This window comes from Megascapheus bottae, chromosome 10 (assembly GCF_031878675.1).
Source record: "Megascapheus bottae isolate mThoBot1 chromosome 10, mThoBot2.hap1, whole genome shotgun sequence".
In the NCBI taxonomy this organism is placed as follows: domain Eukaryota; kingdom Metazoa; phylum Chordata; class Mammalia; order Rodentia; family Geomyidae; genus Megascapheus; species Megascapheus bottae.
The window spans coordinates 22196151-22220326 of record NC_143518.1 but is presented as its reverse complement, the minus strand read 5'-3'; the positions used below and the strand labels follow the sequence as shown (position 1 = coordinate 22220326).

Below are 24176 nucleotides of genomic sequence, written 5' to 3'. Positions count from 1 at the left end.
GTCCAAGGACAGTGCTCAGGCCCTGAGCTCAAGCCCAGGACTGGCAAAAAAAAAAAAAAAGTCCTTATGGAGTTGTTTTCACAAGGACTATCATAGCTGCGCGAAGGCAGTTGAGTGATGGACAAGTCCTAAGACCTGATGTCACCTTCGTGACCACCATCACCCCCAGAATAGACTGCTTCCTGGAAGCCTGGAGGGACGGCCTGAAACTGGCCTCCAGCTGCCTGTGTCCCACACACCAGGCTAGGTTCCGGTTCCCTAAGCCAGTCACAAGGAAGCAAGTTGGCAGGTTGCGGCTTGCTAGCCCCACCCGGCCAGCCCATCGTCATGGCAACACCAATCCGCAATCTCCATCCTCCCAGTCAGTCCGCCAGCGGCTGGGGGTGGAGAGCCGGGGCTGGGCCGACCAGCCATGGAGTGCGTCCGGCTCCGGCTGCTGCTGCTGCCGCTGCTGCTGCTGCTCCCCCCGGGCACGCCTGGGCACCGCGGGAGGCCGTGGGAGCAGGCCGACGAGCCCGGCTCCTCGTGGTCCTGGCCTGGCGTCCCGCGCATGGAGGAGCAGCTAAGGGCGGCCCGTGCCCTCTCAAGGCGGTACTGGACACTCTTCAGCTGCCAGGTGTGGCCCGACCACTGTGAGGACAGTGATGAGGCGACCTCGCGCCCCCTGGGTAAGAGCCTGGCTTTCCGGGCGCACTGGGCCGGGAGGCACAGCACGGCGAGGAGTTTGGGGGGCTCTGCTGCCACCTGGCGGACGTCCAGTATCCGTATCAGGCTTGCAGTGTGGGCAGCGGCAGCCTCCGGGGATCAGGAAAGCCCTGCTCCTCAGACACACCCCGCTCTTGACCTGTCCCCTGCCCACTCCAGCAGCACCATCTCCTGTGTGGTCTTTCCCTCCCTCCCCACGGCCTGGAGGAAGGTCTGCTGGAGACGCCCCGCCCCTCCGCTGCTGGAGGCAGTGCTGCATACTTGGAGTTGGCCAAGCTCTTCAGCTGGAATTGGGTCCCCCTTTTTAATTCTGGCCCAGTCTCTGAAAAATGATGGGGTGGGTTTGTTACATCCGCCTCATGGATGAAAGAATCTCACAGCTCCTCGATTTGTAGGCTGGAACCTGCCCCAGTGGGGTCAGTGGTCCCTGGAGAAGCTGACCATGTGGTACTGCAGCTTCCAGGACTGCTGTGAGGGCCGAAGAGATTGCCGGATCTCCAACAACTTTTCAGGTTAGACCTGGGGGAGGGCGGGAGTGCGGGGGCCTGGGTGACTTTAAGGAGCTGGCTGCAGTACAAGGACCTTCTATCATCCAGCTCACCTCCCCTCTAAGCAGGAACTCTCAAAATCAACTGAAGTCTGTAGGTATTTGAGTACCTTCCACTGAGGTGCTAGGACTTCCAACATTAGGAAAAACAACTTTTTTTGGGGGGGTGGGGTGGGCAGGGAGATGGCATGGAGCTTGAACTCAGGAACTAGGTCCTGTTCCTGAGCTCTTCTGTTCAAGGCTAGTCCTTTACAACTTTAAGCCACAGTGCCACTTCCAGTTTTCTAGTGATTAATTAGAGATAATTTTATAGTACTTGTTATCCTAGCTACTAAGGAGGCTGAGATCCGAGGACTTCAATTCAAAACCAGCCCCAGCAAGGAAAGTCTGTGAGACTCTTATCTCCAAATAACCACCAGAAAACCAGAAGCTGGCATTGTGGCTCAACGTGGTAGGGTGGTAGCCTTGAGCGGAAGTGCTCAGGGTAGTACCCAGGCCCCACGACTGACAAAAGAAAAAAGTTTCACAGTGATTTTCGGTCCAGGTTAGCTTCAAACTGCAATCCTTAGATGTCAGTCTCCTGAGTAGCTACGATTACAGGAATGAGCCAGTCACAACATCAGCTTTAATGGTGCCATTAATGGGCTTTTGCATTCTCTAGTCCAGAACTGAGGTCAAAGCACTTCCAATCCTAAGTGGTTATCTTTTTTTCTTTTGGTGTTACGGGTGGAAAACCAGCTATAGAGAACTACACACAAACCCTCTATCCTGTTGCTGGAAACAACACTAAGTTACATCAGAGAAGAGAAACCTATTTCCTTAATTTACCTATTTTTAAGGGTGCAGGAGACCCATTGACCTTTATGGGCTCAGAACTTGTTGGAATCTGTGGGAATACCATGGACATGCTGTTTTAGTAAACAGCTTTTGAGGAAGGGCCACTGCCAGATGTAGGACAAAGCCAGACTCCTGATTGTCCTTGTCTATCTTGTCTACGCTGGAGGTTTCCTCTGCTTGTCATTCCTTACTACATCCTTCTGCCAGCCAGGCCCCGTGCTAAGGATTTTACAAGGATGAACTCTGAGTCTTAACAAATCTACCTGACCCTGTGAGAATCAGGCTCAGAGTACCTGTCTCTATAAACTGGAACAGTTTATACTGCCAGATGGCTGGCAGTATTGAGAAAGGGAACTGATCAAAACTTGTGGGTTGTGATTTTTTTATGTCCCTTTCTAGCAGAACATGGTGGCACACCCCTATAATTCCAGCGCTAGGCGGCTGAGGCAGGAATATTGAAAATCTAACGTTCAGCTTCGACTAGATGGCAACTTCTGTCTCCAGAAAGAAGAAAAGAAAAAAATGTCCCTTTCAGGCTGATAGCCAGCAAATGTCTACAGAATGTAAAATGCATTTTGTGGGTCAGTGAGGATACCTCAGTGGCATCATACCCTGAGAAAAAGAAGAAAAAATAATTATCTCTATTCCTTAAAAAAAAATTTCTGGGGTTTGAACTCGGGCCATTTGACTTGCTAGGAGGGTACTCTACCACTTGAGCCATTACCCACATTACCTAGCTCTTTTGTTATTTTCCAAATAGGATCTTGATTTTTTTTCCCCCAGACTAGCTTAGGCTGTGAGTCTCCTGTTTTGGCTGAATTGCAGTTAGGGTAACAAATTTATACCACTACACTCACATTTTGGCTATTAGAGATGAAACCTCTCAAACTTTTTTGTCTAGGCTGGTCTCAAACCTCAGTCCTCCTCTCAGTCTCCTGATTAGTTAGTTAGAATTACAGGCAACCATACCCTTAACCTAATTATTTTGCTGGGGACTGGATATTGGAATCCTTCTGGCTAGAGAACCAGGAACAGCTATATAAAATTCCTATCTCATCTCTTCCCAAAAAACTTTAGGAAGTCATTTCCTGTCTGCCTTACAGAATTGGTGTGAAAATTAAATATGATACAGCACAGTTCTGAGTGTGGGGGAGAGGGCAGCAAATACTAATTTTCCCTTCTGTGGCACTGTGGTTGGGAAATGTGATGCCAGCAGAGTTTCACTCCATGCTCCATACCATCCCCTGTGGGCTGGCGTAGTAGACCAGATGGATTGATTGGAACTCCAAGTGGCAATGCTATACCTCAGCCGGCAGCACAGCCTCCTGGCTTCCAGTCTCATGATCTGGATTATAGCAAGGCAGCCTGGTATGGGGTCCCCACATCTGTACCAAATTGAAAGAGGATGAAATCCTGGCTTCTTGACATTTTTAAGGAGACTTGAAACTAAGGAGTGGAAACATCTCAGCCCTGGTCCCTGTCACTCATTCTGGGGTGTCTTGAGAATGGGTCCTCAGCTCTGCCCTGAGTTCAATCACTTGATTTCTCAAACTCTTCAGAAAATAACACTTGAGTCCTTGCTTTTAAGAGGTATCCTCTCTAGCTTCATGTTCTGAAGCTACATGGGATGCAGAGTCACTGATTTTACCTCAGAAATGGTTGGGGGTCCAGAGGAAACATGCCATCTGCCTCTCCTATGGCACCTTTCCTGCCCTTAGGCCTAGAATCGGACCTGACAACACGACTGCATGGCCAACATTTGGCCAGAGAACTGATCCTGAGAGCAATCAGGAGCTACTTAGAGATGTCCCAACCAGACAAGGCACTGGTTCTGTCATTCCATGGCTGGTCTGGCACAGGCAAGAACTTTGTAGCACGGATGCTGGCAGAGAACCTGTATCGAGATGGGCTGAGGAGTGATTGCGTCAAAATGTTTATTGCCACCTTCCACTTTCCACACTCCAAGTATGTGGACCTGTACAAGGTGAGGCCGGGCACTGCAGGGAACAAGACCATCAGAAGGCTAAGATCTGATGATTGCAGTTCAAAGCCAGCCTAAAGAACTAAAGAACACTAGTAAGAGAGACTCTTTAATTAATCACTAGAAAAAGGGAAGTGGGGCTGTGGCTCCAGGGGTAGCTGAAATGCTCAGGGAGAGCTCACAGGCCTAGAGTTCAGGCCAGCCAGTGCTTGCAAGGGGTGGGCTCTGGAGAGGCTATGGAAGAGGTGACTGTTTCGGGAGAAGCTGAAATGACTACCCCTACTCGGTCCATTGTGAACAGAGGAAGCCCTGAGCAGCCTGAGGACGAATACTCCCAGCTGCTCCCTTGAGCTGCCTCCACTACAGCCACAGGAGAGGCCAGACAGCTTCGTTAGGATTACAGAATTAGAGATCAACAGACCTGTAAACCTAGCTACTCAGAAAGCTGAGATCTAAGGACCAAGGTTCAAAGCTAGCCCAGTCAGAAAAGTCCAAGTGACTTTTAGCTACAGTCAACCAGCGAAAGGCTACAAGTAGAGCTGTGAGTCAGGTGATAGCCTTTAGTGAAAAAAGTGCAAGACCATGAGTACAGTGAGATGGTCACAATATCACCCCTCCCCTCACTCTCCCATTATTTTTTTATTTTTGTTTTTTAATATGGGGATAGATCCCAAAGCCTCTAGCACTGCTAGAGAAACACTATTTATGGAGTTAGGTCCCAGCCAAATCTGAGCACACTCTTTTCCTCTTTCTCCTTCCTACCTCCCTTCCTTCCTCTTCCTAGCCTTTCTCATCAGGTAATGAGGCTCTGTAACTTCCAGAATGGCTTATTAGACTAGGGACAGGAAGTTCCTCTGTTCCACAATTTTTTTTCCCCATTCAGAAAAGTATTTCAAGTGAGTGGATGAGCAAGCTCATTGCAGTAAGCAGAGGTGACAGTGCCTGTTTTTGCAGTCTGTTAACTTGGATGATGAGCCTATGAGGGCGGAGCTTGCCCGAGTCACTTGGTAATTTCATTATGGCCTTTGAGGGCATACTGAACTGTCCTGAATCCAGGCTGTCTTAGCGCTAGCAGCTGACCAGCAGGGCTTCCCACAAAGAATTACCTGCTTTTTGTGGACAAATTGCTATGGTTCCCGAAGTCTGCTTGGATGACTGGTAAAGATGGGCAGGGAGTGGAGACTGCTGGGAGCTTCCCCAAGTAATATATCTGTGTCCAGCTCCAGCGAATACCACAAAGACGCATTGTTCAATTGAGAGTTGCATTGTTCAATTGAGAGTTTGCGATCTTGCCCGTGGTGGGAGTCCTCAGGTTCCAGGTTGCTTCCCCTGCCTTGCCCTAAGCAAGCTGCCTGCTCCCTCCCTCCAAGCTCTTAGCCTAGCATAGAAGGCAGGACTGGGGACTGGGGCTGCCTCTGGCAATTGAACCTCTCCTCAGACTTCATTCCCATAGCAAAGACTGACTCCTCTGGAGCAGGGCAGGGGGGCGGGCAGGGAGCTGGCCTTTCATTGGACCTTATCCTGGAGATGGTAGGGCTGGAGTTGGGCTTGCTCCAACCACAGGTGGGCGAGCTTCTCACTAACTTCCTGGCCCTTGCCCTCTGCTTAGGTTGAGCTGCCCAACCTAGATACACAAGAGTCACCTGGGGAGCTTGTTAGCCCCGAGCTTCCCTGGAGGCTTGATTGTATAGACTTGGGGGTGGAGCCCAGCCCCAGGTGACCCATCATGCTGCCCACGCCCCAGCAGCTCTCTACTGTCCTGTTCAGGAGCAACTGCAGAGCCAGATCCTCAGGACGCAGCAGAGCTGCCACCAGAACCTGTTTATCTTCGATGAAGCCGAGAAGCTGCATCCTGGGCTGCTGGAGGTCCTTGGACCACACTTGGAGCGCTGGGCCATGAAAGGCCCCCAGGCTGAGCCTCCAAAGGCCATCTTTCTCTTTCTCAGGTGAGGTTGGGGGCACAGCTCCGGGCCTGGGGAAGGGAGGTCATTCCTGACAGTGTGAGGGTTTCAAATCTAGGGGCTCTAACCTGCTCCTTAAGAAAGATTAAAGCTTACGGAGGGAACAGGAACGGAAGCTTCACTGTGTAAAAGCTAGGGTGGGGCACTCAGGCCCAATTATCCATCCCCATCAGCATGGCTTGGACCAAGGCCCAGACCACCTAGGCCAAAGTTGGTGGATGAAGTGCAGGACTAAGTGAGAAAAAGGGAGCATCTTTCTGAGAGAGGGGCTGCTCCCACAGTGAACGCTCCTGAAAAAGACATCTTTCCATCTTGCAAGTCTCTATTAGTTGCAAATCAAGTTCAAAGCTGCTGTGAAAACTCCCATGGAAGATTTGGGCAGAGAACATCATAGTTCCAAGAAAGTCCAGCATGGCCAGTTCTCCCTCCAGACTTCGAAGGTCAATTTCTTTTCGGGCCTGAAGAAATCCCTACCTTAAAATTCATGCTGGGGCCCGGGAGTTTGGCCTAGCGGTTAAAGTGCTTGACTAGCATGCACAAAGACCCGGGTTCGATTCCTCGGTATCCCACATGCACAACCAAGCCGGAAGTGGCAGAGACGAGACACAACCAAGCCGGAAAAGTGGCAGAGACAAGACTGCGACGGCGACAGAGAGCGAAAGAAGCGAGCTGAGCTGAAGTGAACAGAGCCCAACCGAGTGGTGGCCGGAGCGAGCGGGACCGGAGCGTGCGGGAGCGAGCCGAGCCAGAGCCAGCGAGGCCGGAGCGAGCGGGGCCAGAGCGAGAAGGGGCCGGAGCGAGCGGAGCCAGGAGCAAGCGAGAGCTGGCCGGGCCGGAGCGAGCGGGGCCAGAGCAAGCCAGGAGCAGGGCCGGGCCGGAGCGAGCGGGGCCAAGAGCAAGCTGGAGCGAGCCGGGCGGAAGCAAGCGGGGCCGGAACGAGCGGGGCCTGAGCTAGAGAGGGGGCCTAGCCGGGCCGGAGCGAGCGGGGCCTGAGCTAGAAAGAGGGCCTAGCCGGGCCGGAGCGAGCGGGGCCGGAGCGAGCGGGGCCTGAGCTAGAGAGGGGGCCTGGCCGGGCCGGAGCCAGCGGGGCCGGAGCGAGCGGGACCTGAGCTGGAAAGGGGGCCTAGCCGGGCCGGAGCGAGCGGGGCCGGAGCGAGCGGGGCCAGAAGGAGAAAGGGGCCAAAAAAAAAAAAAAAAAAAAAAAAACCATGCTGTACGGCCCAGTGTGGTAATGTAGCTATAATCCCAGCTAGCTGGGTACAGCGGCGGGATTGCAGTTGAAGACAAAAGCTGTGACTCTGGTAGTAGAGTGCCAGCCTAGCAAATACAGAGCCCTGACCTCAAACTCCAGTACTCCCCAAACCTCCGAGCTGTTAATGTGAGTACTGGGGTGTCTGGGTACAGGATTTGACCACTGGAGTGCATAGCTGTGCTTATTTAGGGGGAGGGGGTCATGGGGCTTGAACTTGGCTTGGGCAGTATCCCTGAGCTCTTCAGCTCGAGGCTACCACCCTACTCTTGACCCATGGTCCACTTCCCATTTTCTACAGGTTAATTGGAGTTAAGAGTCACAGGTTCTTTTGTGCCCAGGCTTTGAACCTTGGTCCTCAGACCTCAGCCTCCTGAGTAGCTAGGATTACAGGCGTGAGCCACTGCACCCATTTATAGCTGGGCTTCTATTTATCTATCTGGCCCTTGAAATGACTTTGTGTGTTGTTTCTGATTTGTTGTTGTTTGTACTGGTCCTGGGACTTGAACTCAGGGCCTGGTTGCTGTTCCTGAGCATTTGTACTTGAGCCACTGGCTTTTTGGTGGTTTGGAGATGGGAGTCACATAGACTTTGTCTTGGCTGGAGTCAAACTGCCGTCCTCCGACGTTAGCCTCTTGAGTAGCTAGGATTATAGGTGTGACCCTCCTGTACCTGGCTCTATTTTGAATGCCCCAGTAGTACTTAAGCAAGTACTTCCTTCCTGACTGTAGTGAAGGCTTCCTAGCAGAGGGAGAAGTGGAGGTGATTTTGCTCCAGGTCTAGAGAATAGAGAGGTGAACTGTGCCCTGAAGACAGCATGAAAAAGGCGTATACAACACTGCTGGGACCATGTTTCTAGATTCTTCCTGGCATGTAAATCAGGTTTGGGAGATTACCACTGAGATTGAAATGGGAGGTGGGTGAGAAGGTGAGGCTCCCAAGGGAGGAAATTTATGAGAAGAGGTATTTCCTGCACAACTTAGCCCAGAATCAGGTCAGTTCTCTTCCCCAGGTTCTAAACTGTTTTCTACCATTCAGTGCATGAGCTTGGATGGAATGTGGTGTGAATTAGGTGGAGGCTCCAAAATGAAAAGGGGCTGGAGTAATGCCTAAGGTAGCTTCTTTAGCCTTTCCAGGTGGAAGAGGGGCTGGCATGACCCTTCCTTCCCTGGGGATGGGCAGTCTATAGCTGGGACCTTCTGTGTTAGGCTCTTTCACTTTTGTACATAAGAACCTTCCACAGCACTTCACTATGCTCGGCTCAGGCCCTGATGTAACCGGCACCTTTCCCCTACTTGTGCCACTAGGTGTGACACTGACTCACCTGTTTTAGCAAACCCTTGGCTGGGCTATTGCCTAGTGTGATATACTGATCCTATTTTAGGCAAACAGTTGCCTTTGTCCATCCCCTAGACAACACTGTACTTTCCCCCAGTGACCTAACCTTGGTACAATGACAGGGCCCACACAGTCTATCACAGTCTACCTTGTCTAGGTGGAGTCTGGACTTGGGAAAAGCTGACCTGCTAACTAACTTCATCATCTGCCAGATGTCATTTCTGCTCTCCAGTGAGGAAATGTTGACAAGGGCTCAGGGGGTCATTTGAATTAAAATGTGGTCTTGGGTTCCAGTGGCCCTGGTTTAGGTGTGTGCAGTGGGATACAGTGTGAACTAAGCTTCCAGTCCATCCCAGACTGGGGAACCATGGACAACCACACTGCTCCCCTGTCGAAAACCGCTAGAACCGGGGAAAAGACAACAATGACACCAGACCATGGAACCCATGTCCTGGGTTCATTTTACAAGGTATTTATTGAGAAGGACACAAGGGTGTATGTGCAGAAAGAGTGAGATCACAGTAACCTTGAAGTCACAGCAACAATCATGTGACAAACAACCTTTAAGAAGCAGGTACGTTTAGCACAGATTTATGTCTTTCTCTAACTTCCCAGAAAGTAGGGTGTAGAATTAGCCTGCACCTGGGATAGGAAGCTGAGGTCCTTCAAGTCAGGACTGATTTAGGAGACCCACAGCATTTCATGAGTTTAGGGAAGTTTGGATTTTGATGAACTCACATTTAGGGCAGAATCCTGGGTCTCTGAATACAGAATAACTGATCTTTCTCTGGCCACTCTGGCTTTCTGGGAGTCACAGAATGACATTCCAGTTCTCTTTATTAGACCTCATGGCTCTCATCTATAGATTCCCACATTTGCATGCTACCCACTGTGGGCTAGCATGCCTTGAAGTGGCTCTCTAATCTCCCTGAAAGGTCTCAGTGTAAGATTTTGCTGAGTAAACCTCTACCTGGTCCAGGCAGAAGAGAGATTACTGGAGAACAAACTGTTGGCCTGTCTGCAGTGAGGGTCTGTGGAGTAGAGGTGACCAGGCAGGGTCCAAGTGTAAGTAGGGAGGGGGGTGGGAGATGGCGTGACCTAGGTGGTTCAGGACTAGACCTCAGAAAAGGGAAAATGTCTGCCTCCAGGTGTGCCTGTTGCCTAGAGTTTGGGTGAAGGCTTTAAAAGGATTCATCAGAAGGAAGTTCCTGCACCAGGGGCCTGAGGGGGTGGTGGGGACCTTTTCCCTGTTAGGCCTTATACTCAGGTGTTCAAGGGATGAGAGATCTTTACAATGAAAGTTGGATTTTTTTTTCTTTTGCCAGTCTTGGGGCTTGAATTCAGGGCCTGGGCAATGACCCCGAGCTTCTTTTACTCAAGGCTTGTGCTCTACCACTTGTGCTACTTCTAGCCTTTTTCTGGTTGTGGTTCTGAGGAATCAAACCCAGGCTTCAAGCATGCTAGGCAAGCACTCTACCACTGAGCTACATTCCCAGCTCAAGGTTGTTGGAATCATATACTAGCGCAGGATTTGTAGTTTGATTCCCCCAAAATATCCAGAACTTGCTATTTGAAGTGAGACATGCATCTGTGCCTTTCAACAATAAGCAGAGAGGCTGTGAGGCAGGGTTCACTGCCTACCAGATGTGTAGACAAGCCAAAATGGTGGCATTGGGATTTTTATAAAAAGCAAGCTTTACTGGTGGTCCACCTAAAGGACCCCTCAGCCTGTGGATTGGATGGCAGGGAGGAAAAGTCCGAAGGAAGGAGACTAGCTGATTGGTTGTTACTAGAAGTCCACAGAATTGTCACACGTCACACCTGGTATACTGGTCCACCTGGAACTTGTTGGCAGGCGATACAGGAAGCTTTGTGATGGGCTACAGTATTCTAGCTTAGCCCTCATCTGTTGGAAGAATTGGGGTGCCTGTTATTTTTGTGGCCAATATCTAGTTATCACCAATGTTGACTATTTCTATGCATTTCTACCAAGTTGGGAAGGCCCTGGAGTCCCATGGCAAGACTGGAAGATTGAGTTATTTTCTTATTGAAGCTACAAGAGGGCTACTAATGCCAGTCCTGGGGCTTGAGCTCAGCCTGAGCACTGTCCTTGGGCTTTCCTCAAGGCCTGTACTCTACCACAGTGTAGCCTGGGTACTGACCCTGAGCTTCTTTTGCTCAAGGCTTTTTTCAGTGTATGTGGTACCGAGGAATCGAACCCAGAGCATTTGTGCATGCTAAGCAAGCACTCTTCTACTAGCCCATGCTCCTGGCCCTAGTAATGGCAGTTTCTATCAGGATAGAAAGGGCTTAGAAATGAACTGAGTAATACTCCCAGGCTTTGTACTTCAGCATGTAAAAAAATAACCTCTGCACATCTGTCTTGCTTGGGAAGCCTCTCTCATTTTACTGATGAAATGTAGGCATATGAGAGTACATGCCTCTGTGATGACACATGCCTGTAGCCCCCACACTTGAGAAGGTGAAGGAAGAGGAGCCTGCGCTACACAGTGGGGGAAGGGAATTCAACCCTTCCTCCCAAATGAGGAAACTAAAGTACAAAGACATCGTTTAAATCTATTTCTGTTGTTCAGGAAAGACTGAGCTGGTGGTGTTTATTAGTGGTCCTTTGGCTGCTTCAGATGGTGGTCGGTAGCCGGGGAGGATGTAAAAGGAACTGAGGTGCTCCAGGGCACGATGCCGGGGCCTCCCGGCAGCAAATTGGGGTTCCTGAAATAAGGGGCAGGGAATGGAAAAATTAGAAGAGACAAACACATCGGGTCCAGGAGGTCTGCAGCCCAAGCAAAAACTGCCGCCGCGTTTATTCTTAACTCAAAGTTTATATCCCTTCTTGAGACCAGGGCACTGCCAGGTGTTACATCCAGATGGTTAATCAGGGAACTGTTGGGGGTTACATTCATATGGTAAATCTCAGATCAATTGAACAGGAGAAGGCCAAAAAGCAATAAGACAATCAAGCAATTATCTGATGCAAATCAAAGTACAGTTTGATTCCACTCTTGCTCCCGACATATCCCCCATCTTTATTTTAAAAGAAACACAAGTGCAATTTTTATTCTTTCCACTATCTCTAATTATCTCATTATCCTGTCTCACTTTCCAAAAATGACTGGTCCCTTCATCTAAAGGGGATAGATGGGCGGAGATTCAGCTTCTGTGACTTCTTCAAGCTGACTCAGGGGCGTTGTCTCTGTGCTTGACCAGGGACCTTAAGAAGCCTAGCCTGTTTTATTAGGGATTGCAAGGATTAGATATCAGGAATAATAATTTGCTCCAAACTGGAGATCATATTTAACATTTAACAACTGCACGAACCATCTTTGGCTACAATAGTGTAGTTACATAGCACCCATTTGCAAAGGCCTTTTCTTGATTGTCTGGGGAACTAAATTTCTGCAACCTTAACAATGCTTCAGTTGTCAGATCTAAACAGATTAATAGAGACACAAGTCTCAGATCCACAAACTTTTCCTGAATTTGTGGCTGGTGTCAAAAATAAATAAATAAATAAATAAATAAATATTTCGCTCAATTAGGGCTTTAAACTACCCACTATCACAGAAGATTGACAAGTTCCTGCCCAGTTATGAAAGGCACGGGCATTAGTAAGGCATGCTTACAAACTATTCTATGACCTCCCGGCTCTGATTAATTTGATCGGCCAAGCACAAGTGACTAAGATCTGACACCAACTCTGCCATCCAAGCAGAGGCTTTCTGCATCGTGTCCCAGTAGAGTTTCTCCACACAGGGATAAATGTCCCATTGGCAATTCACTTGCTTAGTTGCTGGACTTGAACTCAGGGCCCGGGCACTGTCCCTCAGCTCTCCAGCTCAAGGCTAGCACCCTGCCACTTTGAGTCCTGAGCTTGGTGCTTGAGTGCTGTCCCCCAGCTGTTCAGCTCAGAGCTAGCACTCTGCGGCTTCGAGCTCCAAAGCAACTCTGCCTTAATAGCACTCTGCTGCCAGATTAGACACCACAATCTCACAGGGACTTTGCTTTGCCCGGGGTTGGCTCAAAATTGCAGTTTAGATTACTGTCTAAAACTCCAACAACAGTTTAAACTCAAATAACAGTTTTTCCCTAATGCAAGAACTATAGACATCAGTGCACCAAAAGTCTAAGTCTGGACTTAGAACATTCCTTTAAAATACTAATCACATTATCCACATTTTACCATCAGATTTCTAGTGTCAGTTTGCAAGAAAGGACAGGCAAAGTTTCTGACGTTAATGAACAATTTTACATTTAAATCTCTAATACATGTTTCCAAACTTTAACTTAAAGTAATAAATCCCAAATTCCCTAACACCTCTGTGCTGAACAGGATACAATGTTTACAATGTAAACAGCTGTATGCCCTGCAATAAAATGCAGATTTCAGGATCTAGAAAAATATTTACCAGTTTTTCTTTAAGACAACACAATAATTCTTTGAGACATTGTAAAACATTCAAACCTAATATTTTTCTTGAAGTTTTAAGCTTAGATTTACCCAATTGTCTTTGTGTTTAAGTATAAATTTATCCATTGTTTTATACAGCATGCTGACAATTTAACCTTGAACATGTTCACTCACTCATTCACACACATTCATACTCAAAGATCATAAAGCGCGCAAAATTAATATCGGCCGTTCAATTTCCGGAAGTTTGTGTCAAGAGAGTTTTGCCAATTTTACTCTTACAGGTGAGAACCAGGTTCGAAACAAAACTTTTTGCAAGGCAACTTAGCTGGAGTTTATTTTTCCAGGGCTTGTTACAACTGCAGACATGGGGGAGCGGCCATGCTAGGTCCAGAAATGTTCAAATAAATAACAAGGATGTGTGCTTGAGTACGCACAGAAAAACCATAAGGATCCATACTTGGAAATGGTACCAATTTTAAAGACAAAAACTGGACAAAGAAAAATATGTAACACGAACAAGACAGAGAAGCGGAGACTTTTAAATAAACAGACATTGACATATAACAAGAAAATTGGACTCAATCAGATACATTTAACAGCTATTTTTAGATTTAGACATGTCTTGCTGGTGGGACTCTCAGGTATGCCTTGATATTGACAAGAAACTCAGAAGGGGAAGGGGGGTCAAGGCGTCCCTTGACCACCCAGGCCTCTATTTTAGGCCCACAGTGCATCCCTTTTTTTTTTTTTTTTTTTTAAATAAAATGAAATAAAATAAAAAAAATAAAACAAAACACAGACATACAGGGGGTCGGCCGACTTCTACTTACCTCTGGAGGCCTTTGCTTTTCACCTGGGCATCTTTTACAAAAAAGGTTATTAAGAAGAGGGATGGTAAAGACAAAATAATGTCACATATTAAATTGTGTAGAGTCAATGAATATGTTAAAAGGTCCCTACATAATAGTAAAAGGAGGAGAAACACAGCTCATATGAATGTGTGGAACAAGTGGATCAGTAGCAGTCCCAATTGACATGCACAAATAACTCAGGTCCTTTCCACATCGCAGGATGCACCACTGGAGGGTTGGGGGTGTAGGCCCAGTGAGTCGCTGCTTGGATGGCCACTGTCACTCTCCACGATCCGAACGCAGCGTTCAGGCAGCCAGCGGGCGTCATTTTCTCCTTGTGAAAAAACACATACATGCCCTCGACCCCAGGTTAGAACAGGATCGGGTCCATGCCAAGCACCAGTTAGGGGATCCTTCCACTTTACTAAGGCAAAAGCACGCTGCTCTCTTTTTTCCCAGAATCGCTGAGCAGCAGATACATTATTTGAATCCAAATTCAAAAAATTTAAAACAAATAAAGCATGATTAAGTATATTCACAGGGGTAGCGGGATACGACTCTCCTTTCTGTATTTTAGCAATTTGATGTTTTAATAATCCATTAGCTCTCTCCACGATGCCTTGACCTTGAGGATTGTAAGGAATGCCTGTAATATAAGTGATATTATAGGAACGGCAGAAGGATTGAAATGCTCGGCTTGCATAGCCAGGGCCATTATCTGTTTTTATTTGCGAGGGAATCCCCATCACAGCAAAGCATCGAATGCAGTGAGAAATACAATGTTTAGTGGCTTCCCCAGCAAGGGGGGTGGCCAAGATAAAATTAGAATAAGTATCTACAGTAACATGAACATATTTTAATCGGCCAAATGATGGAACATGCGTGACATCCATCTGCCAAATGTGATTAGAAAGCAGTCCTCGTGGATTTATACCTAAATGGGGGGCTGGTGAAAAAGGGACACAGTTGGAGCAAGTCTTAACTATTTGTCTCGCGGCTTCTCTAGATAATTTGAACTGTCGGCGCAAGGCTCGACTGTTTTGATGGTGGATGGCATGTGACTGCTTAGCAAGTTCAACCTGAGTTAAGTAAACTCTGGTGGCAGAGTCAGTGACCGCATTGCCCTCACTTAAAGGGCCAGGAAGATTAGTGTGAGCTCGAACAAAGCCAAAAGAACAGGGGTGGTTGCGAGAACAAAGCAAAGTTTGTATTTGGTGAAATTGGGTCTGAATATTGGAGTTAGTAGTTCCAATAAAGGGAACAGTTTCTATGACTTGAAGAGCACGAATTACATATTGACTGTCTGAGTATAAGTTAAAGGGCTCGTCTTGTAACAGGACGAGTGCTTGTAAAACAGCCTCTAATTCCACCTCTTGGGCGGAGGAAAAACCTGTAACCCAAGATTGAGTTTTCCCATTAATGGTCAAAGCAGCCGTTCCATTTGAGGATCCATCTGTAAATACCAAAGCGGCAGAAGATAAAGGCGAGGCCTGTACTATGGAAGGAAATAGAAACGTATGACACGCAGCAAATTGGAGAAGTTTGTTAGACGGGTAGTGATGCAAAATTTTTCCCGTATAATTGGCCCAAGCAATGGCCCAAGGATCGCAATGGGCGAATAGCCAATCTTGTTGTTGTAAATTATATGGGACACAGATAAAATGAGGTTCCTGACCTAAATATTTACGGGAATCCACTCGGCACATGTGTATCAGATTAGCTACCAATTCGTAGTAGGGGGTCAGCACTTTGCCGGGTGTTGATGGTAGATAAAGCCATAAAAATGGGCCATCCTGCCACAATACAGCAGTTGGGGAGTGAGAAGTAGCTAAAATGTAAACTCCCCAGGGTTTAGAATAGTCACAATAGGTCATTTGTTGCTGGGAAATTGCCTTTTCTACAATTTGGATGGCCCTCCTGGCGTCAGGATTTAATTCGCGCAAGGATGTAGGGTTGGTATCTCCTTTTAAGAGATCAAAGAGGGGTTTTAACTCTCCTGTGGAGAGCTTTAGATAAGGCCGAAGCCAATTTATATCTCCTAAGAATTGCTGAAAATCATGAAGAGTTCTTAAGTGTGAAGTTTTTAATTGTATTTTTTGGCTTTTAAAATAGTGTGGGCCTAATATATGGCCTAGATATGTAAAAGGGGGGTGTTCCTGAACCTTTTCAGCTGCTATTATAAGGCCAAAGAGGCTCAGATCTTGCTTTAGTTGTCCAAAGGCTTGTCGTACAACGATAGGGTCAGAACAAGCCAACAAGATGTCATCCATATAATGAACAATATAAACAGAAGAAAATTTTTCACGAGTGGAAGAAATGGCTCTAGCTACAAAACTTTGACATAAAGTTGGGCTATTTGCCATGCCCTGTGGAAGCACAAGCCAGTGATATCGCTTCATGGGTTCTTTAAAATTAACAGAGGGGACGCTGAAGGCAAAGCGCTTACAGTCTTGAGGCGCCAGGGGTATAGTATAGAAACAATCCTTCAAATCTATAATAATCTTATAAGTATCCTTTGGGATTGCCATGGGTGAAGGCAAGCCAGGCTGTAGGGCCCCCATCAGTTCCATTGTGGCATTTATTTTTCTCAAATCCTGTAACAGCCTCCATTTACCTGACTTTTTCTTTATAACAAAAATTGGAGAATTCCATGGAGAGTTAGAAGGGGCCACATGCCCCAAGTCCAGCTGTTCCTGTACCAGCTGCTGTACTGCAATGATCTTTTCTAGTGAAAGAGGCCACTGTTCGACCCATACCGGTTCTTTAGAGAGCCAATTTATGGGATCAGCATGAGGGGCAGGACAAACGACAGCTCCCATTAAGGAATACCCTAATCCTTGTCTCGTAGGGCGAGACTGGGGTTGGAGCGGCTCTAGCTCCCCCTGTGCTGCTCGGCCTAGTCCCCTAAAGGGGAGGAGGCCTTGATCAAGTAACTGCTTAGTGACCGCAGCACTAGGACTAAACATATACACTCCCATTTTTTCCATGATATCACGACCCCATAAATTAATTGGCAGATGATCCAGGACAAATGGCTGAAAATGACCAGAGTGCCCTTCCTCATCTCTCCAAACAAGGATTGCACTGCTCTGCTGTGGGTCAGTTGCTTGCCCAACCCCCTGTAGGGAAGTCATAGAGGTTGTCAGGGGCCATTGGGCTGGCCAATGTTTCTTAGATATCACAGACACATCTGCTCCAGTGTCTAATATTCCCTTAAAGGGCTTTTCTTGTATAAATATAGTCATCTCAGGCCTCTCTTGTTTTATGCCTTGTACCCAATAGATATCAGAAGATCTAAATCCTCTCTGTCCACATGGGGAATTAGTAGTCTCCCCGGGAGGTAAAGGGACGAGTATTAGTTGTGCCAATTTTTGACCAGCTGGGATCGATACCACGTGTTTCGGGGCAGAGGCCATAACTTTGATTTCTCCAGTAAAATCCTGGTCAATTTTGCCAGGTGTAATCTGTATCCCTTTAAGGGCTGAGCTACTTCGCCCTAACAGCAATCCAGCCACTCCCGGGGGAAGGGGGCCGAAGACCCCTGTGGGGAGAGCTTGTGTCCCCATCTCTGGGGTCAATACTGAGCAGGTGGAGGAACAGAGGTCCAATCCTGCACTGCCTGGGGTGGCACGGAGGAGGCTGGAGACTGATCTTGGGGGGTTGTTAGAAGATGCACTTGTGGCCGAGAAGAGGGAGGGACTGCCCCATGGTTTTGCGGGGCCAGGGGCTGGCCCCTTCTCCAGTTTCCCGAAAGCGGGCGGCCATTGCGATTTGTTGCTGACTTGCAATCTTTAGCCCAGTGCTTCCCTTTACCACAGCGTGGACATGTGCCAGGTGATTTTTCTCTCTTTTGCCTGGCCTGGCGTGGGCAATGCGTCATCCAATGTCCTATTTGTCCACAAGAAAAGCAACGCCCTGGGGGTCTAGCATCCCGAGAATGCCGCTGATCTCTATATTTTAGAGACTCAGTAACAGTCTTTCCTTGAGGAGCGGCGGCTAAAGTAAGGCCTTGTACATGGGAGGGTCCAATATCAGCACACAGTGAAATAAAGTCCGTGATTCCTCCCTTATTCCTATGGGGTCTGATAGCCGCCTGACAGGCGGCATTGGCATTTTCATAGGCTATGTGTCTAACTATACTCTTTCTTGCATTCTCATCTTGTACTAGGCAGTCTGCAGTCTCCATTAATCGAGACAAAAATTCTAGATAAGGTTCATTCGGTCCCTGTTTAACTTCTACTAGATTTTTCGTACGATTGGAATTGCGTAACCTTTTCCAAGCCTCTCTCGCCGCAGCATTTATTTGTAAATAGGCCTCCTTTGCATAACCCAATTGATCTTCGGTGTTTTTATAGGTTCCCTCTCCTAACAACTGATCAACAGTGTAAGGCAGGTTCTTAGACCTATTTGTTTCAATTTTAGCCCGACACTGTGCAGTGAACTCTGTCTCCCATAATAAGTACTCTCCTGCACTAAGGCATGCTCTGGCAAGCCGCTTCCAGTCATTTGGGCATGCAATACCAGCACACGCGGCCTCCAATATTACTTGAGTAAAAGGGGCAGTTGGCCCATATTGGGAGCAGGCATTTTTTAAATCCTGTAATAGTTTAACAGGAACAGGTTGATGGTATACTTGTTCATCATGATCAACTAAACTAGGGAAGCATCGAGGCCCTGAAATACCTTCCCTCTCTCTAGCAGCCTGAGTCAGGTTTAATTGCGATGCACTGTGCCTGGTTGTAGTGCCTGTTAAAAGGGACTTGTTGCTAGGGCCTTTAGGCTTGCCTAAAGGTTGAGAAAGGGATTGAGGCCGTAAGGCTGCAGCTGGAGGCGGTGGGTGTGAGGGGTAAGGTTTAGAATCAGACATCATAGTGGCCTGAGGGTCATATTTCTTTCCTACTTCTGGGGGGGCTCTCTGCTCTGTCCCCATTTTCGATAGAAGATGTAGCATTTCTTCTAACTTCTTCTCTATCGTAGCCACCCGGCCCTCCAATGACTCATCATAACTTTCCTCCTTGGTATTCAAACCTGAATTCTGATACTCAATATCTACTGGTTGTTGTTCCCTTTTCAAGATCTCACTTAGACTCTCTTGGGCTGCGGCATATGGCTCAGCCTCAGGTTCTTCAGAAGGGTCCTTTAACTCATAAAGTTCCCTTAATTCAAGATTAAGTTCAGCATTTTCATGTAGAGGATTTATGCATTCACTTACTAAATTCCATACAGTAGCAGCCTCTATTGGGGTCTTTTCGGGGCCATATACATCATAATAATCTTGAATTCTTTTTCCTATCCGATGCCAGGCTTTTTGGAATTCCTCCTCTATAGACCTCGGGCATGCCTCCTAGACAAACTGTAGGAAGCTCTGAAGCACCCCTTTTTCCACCCACGTTCCGTGGGCTTCAAATAGGCCTGTTAAGATCGGTAGAAATAACCCATGGCTATTAGCTTGACCCATAATTTTTACTCCTGACTATACTCTCTTAATAGTCCTACGATGTGTTACTCACCACAGGGAGGGGTCCTTCACCTTCGTCCCAGATTTTCAGGTCCCTGTTCGGGCGCCAGATGCCGGGGCCTCCCGGCAGCAAATTGGGGTTCCTGAAATAAGGGGCAGGGACTGGAAAAATTAGAAGAGAGACAAACACATCGGGTCCAGGAGGTCTGCAGCCCAAGCAAAAACTGCCGCCGCGTTTATTCTTAACTCAAAGTTTATATCCCTTCTTGAGACCAGGGCACTGCCAGGTGTTACATCCAGATGGTTAATCAGGGAACTGTTGGGGGTTACATTCATATGGTAAATCTCAGATCAATTGAACAGGAGAAGGCCAAAAAGCAATAAGACAATCAAGCAATTATCTGATGCAAATCAAAGTACAGTTTGATTCCACTCTTGCTCCCGACACTAAAGTACAAAGACATCATTTAAATCTATTTCTGTTGTTCAGGAAAGACTGAGCTGGTGGTGTTTATTAGTGGTCCTTTGGCTGCTTCAGATGGTGGTCGGTAGCCGGGGAGGATGTAAAAGGAACTGAGGTGCTCCAGGGCAACATCTGCCATGAATTGGGTGGTAGCAAGGAACTGCAAGGGAGAAGGGAGGGTGTGTTGGTACCAGAGTGGTGGCGCTGAGGATGAAAGGGGCAGTGAAGACAGGGCTCCCAGCTAACATGCTGTCCTGCAGGAGGGAGGGAAAATGCAGAACAGGGGGAGATGTGTGGGCAGATGTTGAGATAGCCACCTAAAACACGGAGGGCCAGCTGCTCACAGTGTCTGCTGGGTTTCTGGGTACAAATGGGAAGACACGAATCAATGTTCCTAGGCTGTTGTGACTTATCCACAATCCCTGGAAGCTTGCTGTCGGTGCAGCCTCTGCCAGTGGAGGCTACCTGCGTCCACTTCTTGTGGAAAAGGCAAATGCAGTCAGTTTTGCCTCTGCTGCAGTCCTGGGCTCAGTGAGCCTCCCAGCGGGTCTGCTAGCATAGGTGCCTAGAGAGGAAGCGGGCGAGTGTTGTCGGCAGCTTCTTCATCCAGGAGTAGGGGAAGGGGAAGGAGGTCTTGCTGAGTTAGGGATAGGCACTATCCTCATTTTTTCAAGGCTCCTCCAGCTAGGAGGAACTTGGCTGCTGGTAATTTCTGAAAGCTGAGGACTCAGGAAGGGGGCAGCTGGCTTCCCTGCTTCATAGGGAAGCCTCTTTCCCACAAACTGGGGACACAGGGAGTCTTGCCCACAGGAACACGGTGCCTTAATGCACCGGAAGATGTCTAGAGCAGGAGAGGAAGGGAGTTCCCAACTCCTTAACTTGCTGCTTGCACTCTCCATTCTTCAGTTACTACACCCCTGCTCCTGGCTAAACTGGTTCAAGGGGGAGAAAAATGAGTTTTCCAGTGTGGAAGTGGGATAGCAGGAGGGACATGGCTATGCAGGACACCAAAGGACATGATCTCGGTTCCAGATCTTCAATGCCTCCTTTCATCTTCTCAGATGGTGGCTCTTTAGGTTTGTCTTTCCTTCATTTCTTCTATGTCTCTACCCTAGCTCTCATTTCAGTGCATCAGATGAGACGCAGAGAAATGAGAGGGAGAACTTGCCTACAAAAGCTACATAAAACCAAGCTTAAATTTCCCATCTCTCCCTTGCTGAGGGATAGATAGCGAAGTGCCCCCAGCAAACATCTGCCCCCTCTGCAATGCATGGTGTCTTGCCTAAACTTAATTCTCCATCCATCTCTAAACAGACTTGGTAAAAAGCTTAGGGAGTACCTTTCTGTAACCACCTCACAGCTGCTCCACATGCAACCTCTAGCCAGGACATAAACCTGACTGGTAAACCGCTCTGCAACCTCTCCAGTGGTTGAACTGTTCTATGCTTCCTACCCTTGTTGTCTGGCTTTCATGTGTGTCTCCAGACCTCTTCTGCCTATAGTAGACAGGCACTCCTGGCACGTGACAGCCACTTCCCGTCTGCATTATGGACAGTGTAGAAGTGGTATCCTAAGGAGACCTATTTCTACATCAGCACTTGCCACACTGTTCTGGAGCCTTACACATCTGGCTTGCATACCTCAGAACTCAAAGAATCCAGTCTTACCTTAGCCAGGCTCACAAGTTGGTGTTTTTTCTTTGTTGTGTTGATGTGGGGCTTGAACTGACAGCCTTACACTCTTGTTTAAGGACCTAATTCATGTACAAAGCCCTGGTTAACAAGAGATGAGTCTTGGGTTTGGCTGACTCTGATCTGGGATCCTCAGATTTCAGCCTCCTGAGCAACTAGAATTACAGGGGTGGGCCATCAATTAGCCAAGAACCATTTGGATATTTTAACATTCATAAGTCATACAAAAGTATTCATGTAGGCACCTCAGATGGATGTGTCTCATGTACCAAATGACAGAGGGCTTTTTAAGGCCCCCAAAGGAGATTCCCACACTGCCAGCCATCCTGCCTCTGTCACTCCATGTCAAAAGACATGGTCTTTCTGAAGGCTACTGAGTTGTGACAACTCTCCTGCAGAGTACAGGTCCCAGAGCCGCCATCTCATAGTGGTCAGGTGTCTCAGGTGGAAGGAAGTATGGAAATGAAGGTATCTAATCCACTAGGATGGCATGGCTTAAGCGGTAAAGCAGCTCCCTACCTAGCAACACCAAGCCAAATCCAGTACAGCCAAAAAAATGAGACAAATCTATTCAACAATCCTGGTCTCTTCCAGCAACCTTGGGGGCAATGTCATCAATGAGGGGGTGCTGAATTTGCTTCAGGCTGGACAGTCCCGGGAAGAAATCACCATGAAGCACCTGGAGGCCCACCTCCAGGCGGAGATCACGGAGTCCACCGGTAAGGAGATGACTTCCCTGCCTGCCTCCCAGAAAAACAGCTTTAGTGATTATGCTGTGTGCTGAACCCCAGAGAACGCCCCATAATCACCTCTCATCTCAATGTAGGGTGGCACAGGTGCCAAAACTTTAACTCCTTTCCTGTAAATGCTTTTAGACAGAATGGTGGCAGTCTCTCTGAAAATACAGAAGCTCACTTTGAGAACCTCAGGGGTATCCTTCCAGCTATCAAAGCAAGCCCCTCCCTGTTCACACTGTACTAGCCTGTTTTAAACCTGGTGGTAGAGTGCCTGCCTAGCATGCATGAAGCCCCGAGTTTGATTCCTCAGTACTACACACACAGAAAAGCTGGAAGTGGTGCTGTAGCTCAAGTGGTAGAGCACTGGCCTTGAGAAAGCTTAAGGGCATTGTCTAGTCCTGGAGTTCAAGCCCCAGGACTGGCTAAAAACAAAAGCATCAACAAAAAAAACCCTGGCATTGTTTACCTCAAGCAGACACCGCCATTTAGCTCCTGGCATCTGTAACAGACTGCTATCCTGGGACTGGTATACCAAAATCAACTTTTGCTAGGCCTTAGGGATGACTTAAAATACCAGCTTAGGTTCAGACTCCAGGTCTGAACTTTGGGTCTTTTATTTTGGCTGGTACTAGGATTTCAACTCCAAGCCTTATAATTACTGAACTTTCTTGCTGGTACTGCTTTATCACTCGAGTGGGTTCCCTGCTTGGCATTTTAGTGATTAAGATGGTGTTTCGGGGGTTTCTCTACCAACTGGGCTGGAACTTGCCACCCCCTCAATCTCAGCCACCACCCGACTAAATTTGGGTTTTGATTTCAGAGAGTGGCTTTGGACACAGCTGTCTTATAAAGGAAAACCTGGTTGACTTCTTTGTCCCCTTCCTGCCACTGGAGTACCGTCACGTGAGGCTATGCGCACGTGATGCTTTCATGAGTCAGGAGCTCCAGTACACAGAAGCCACTCTGGATGAAATCGCCAAGATGATGACCTATGTCCCTAAGGAGGCGCAACTCTTCTCCTCTCAGGGCTGCAAATCAATTTCCCAGAGAATTAATTACTTCCTGCCTTGACAGCAACTCCAAGGATTCCTGAAACAGCCCATTTCTACTAACAGACCTGACCGGTTAGTGACCAGCAATCACTAACACACAGCTTGTATGGACAAGGATGGCCTGTAATTAGAAGCAGAGACAGTTCATATAATCACCTGGTGCCTTAAAGACCTGCATGCCAAGAAGCTGGAGGGTTGTTGGGTTACGGAACAGCGAAGTTCTATGGCCAAAAGTAGGGAGTACAGCCAGAGTCTGCAGGCTTGTAGATCTGTCTGCCTTCCAGTTCTTCCTCCTGTAGGACAAACTGAGCTGTGGATGAACAGATCAGCAGCAAAGACTTTATTTAGCCTGAGAAAGGTGCACAGAGGAAACTTAAATCTTGTAAATGTAAAGCACCCTCTCTTTAAAAAAAAAGATTAGGGGGCTGTGAGTGTGGCCTTGTGTTAGAGTGCTAGCCTTGAGAAAGCCCAGGCTGAGTTCAAGCCCCAGGACTGGCAAAAAGAAAAGAAAAAGAAGATTAGGGGCCTTAGCTGTGTGTGGTGATAATGTATACCTGTAATCCTAGCAGATGGGCAGGAGAAGCTATATTGAAAAAAATAGAAGCCTTGAATGTCATATGTGAAGATTAAACTTTTGTATTTTTCTAACATCATTGGCCTCATTTCTTACTGGTGGCTTAGCAAAACTCACTAATGCTGATTGATAGGGAATGGTGGGCAAGGGGCAGACCTGCCTCAAAGGGCAGGCTGGCTGCCGCTTTGTCTGCTCACCAGTGTGCCTGCACATGTAACCACACTCATCATCCTTCCAGCTCAGACGGGACAGCAATCCAAGCCCAGTGCTCTAGAGACCTGGGGAAGGCGCACACTAGCAGTA

General features: G+C 47.8%; 1 protein-coding gene across 1 annotated transcript; it reads left to right on the top strand.

The window, feature by feature from the left end:
• The first annotated feature begins 407 nt into the window (after positions 1-407).
• On the top strand, positions 408-23947 carry Tor3a (torsin family 3 member A). The gene is made up of 6 exons (XM_090340350.1): positions 408-668; positions 1101-1217; positions 3808-4073; positions 5838-6016; positions 22105-22229; positions 23068-23947. The coding sequence occupies exons 1-6, from the start codon at positions 413-415 to the stop codon at positions 23316-23318; spliced, it is 1194 nt and encodes a 397-aa protein (XP_090196476.1). The 5' UTR covers positions 408-412; the 3' UTR covers positions 23319-23947.
• Positions 23948-24176: the final 229 nt, after the last annotated feature.

Bases quoted from the DNA above. Each gene is read 5' to 3' on its own strand.
- Tor3a (XM_090340350.1), top strand. From the start codon at position 413: ATGGAGTGCGTCCGGCTCCGGCTGCTGCTGCTGCCGCTGCTGCTGCTG. The intron at 669-1,100 runs GTAAGAGCCTGG...CTCGATTTGTAG, and splicing joins GGCGACCTCGCGCCCCCTGG to GCTGGAACCTGCCCCAGTGG. The intron at 6,017-22,104 runs GTGAGGTTGGGG...GGTCTCTTCCAG, and splicing joins GCCATCTTTCTCTTTCTCAG to CAACCTTGGGGGCAATGTCA.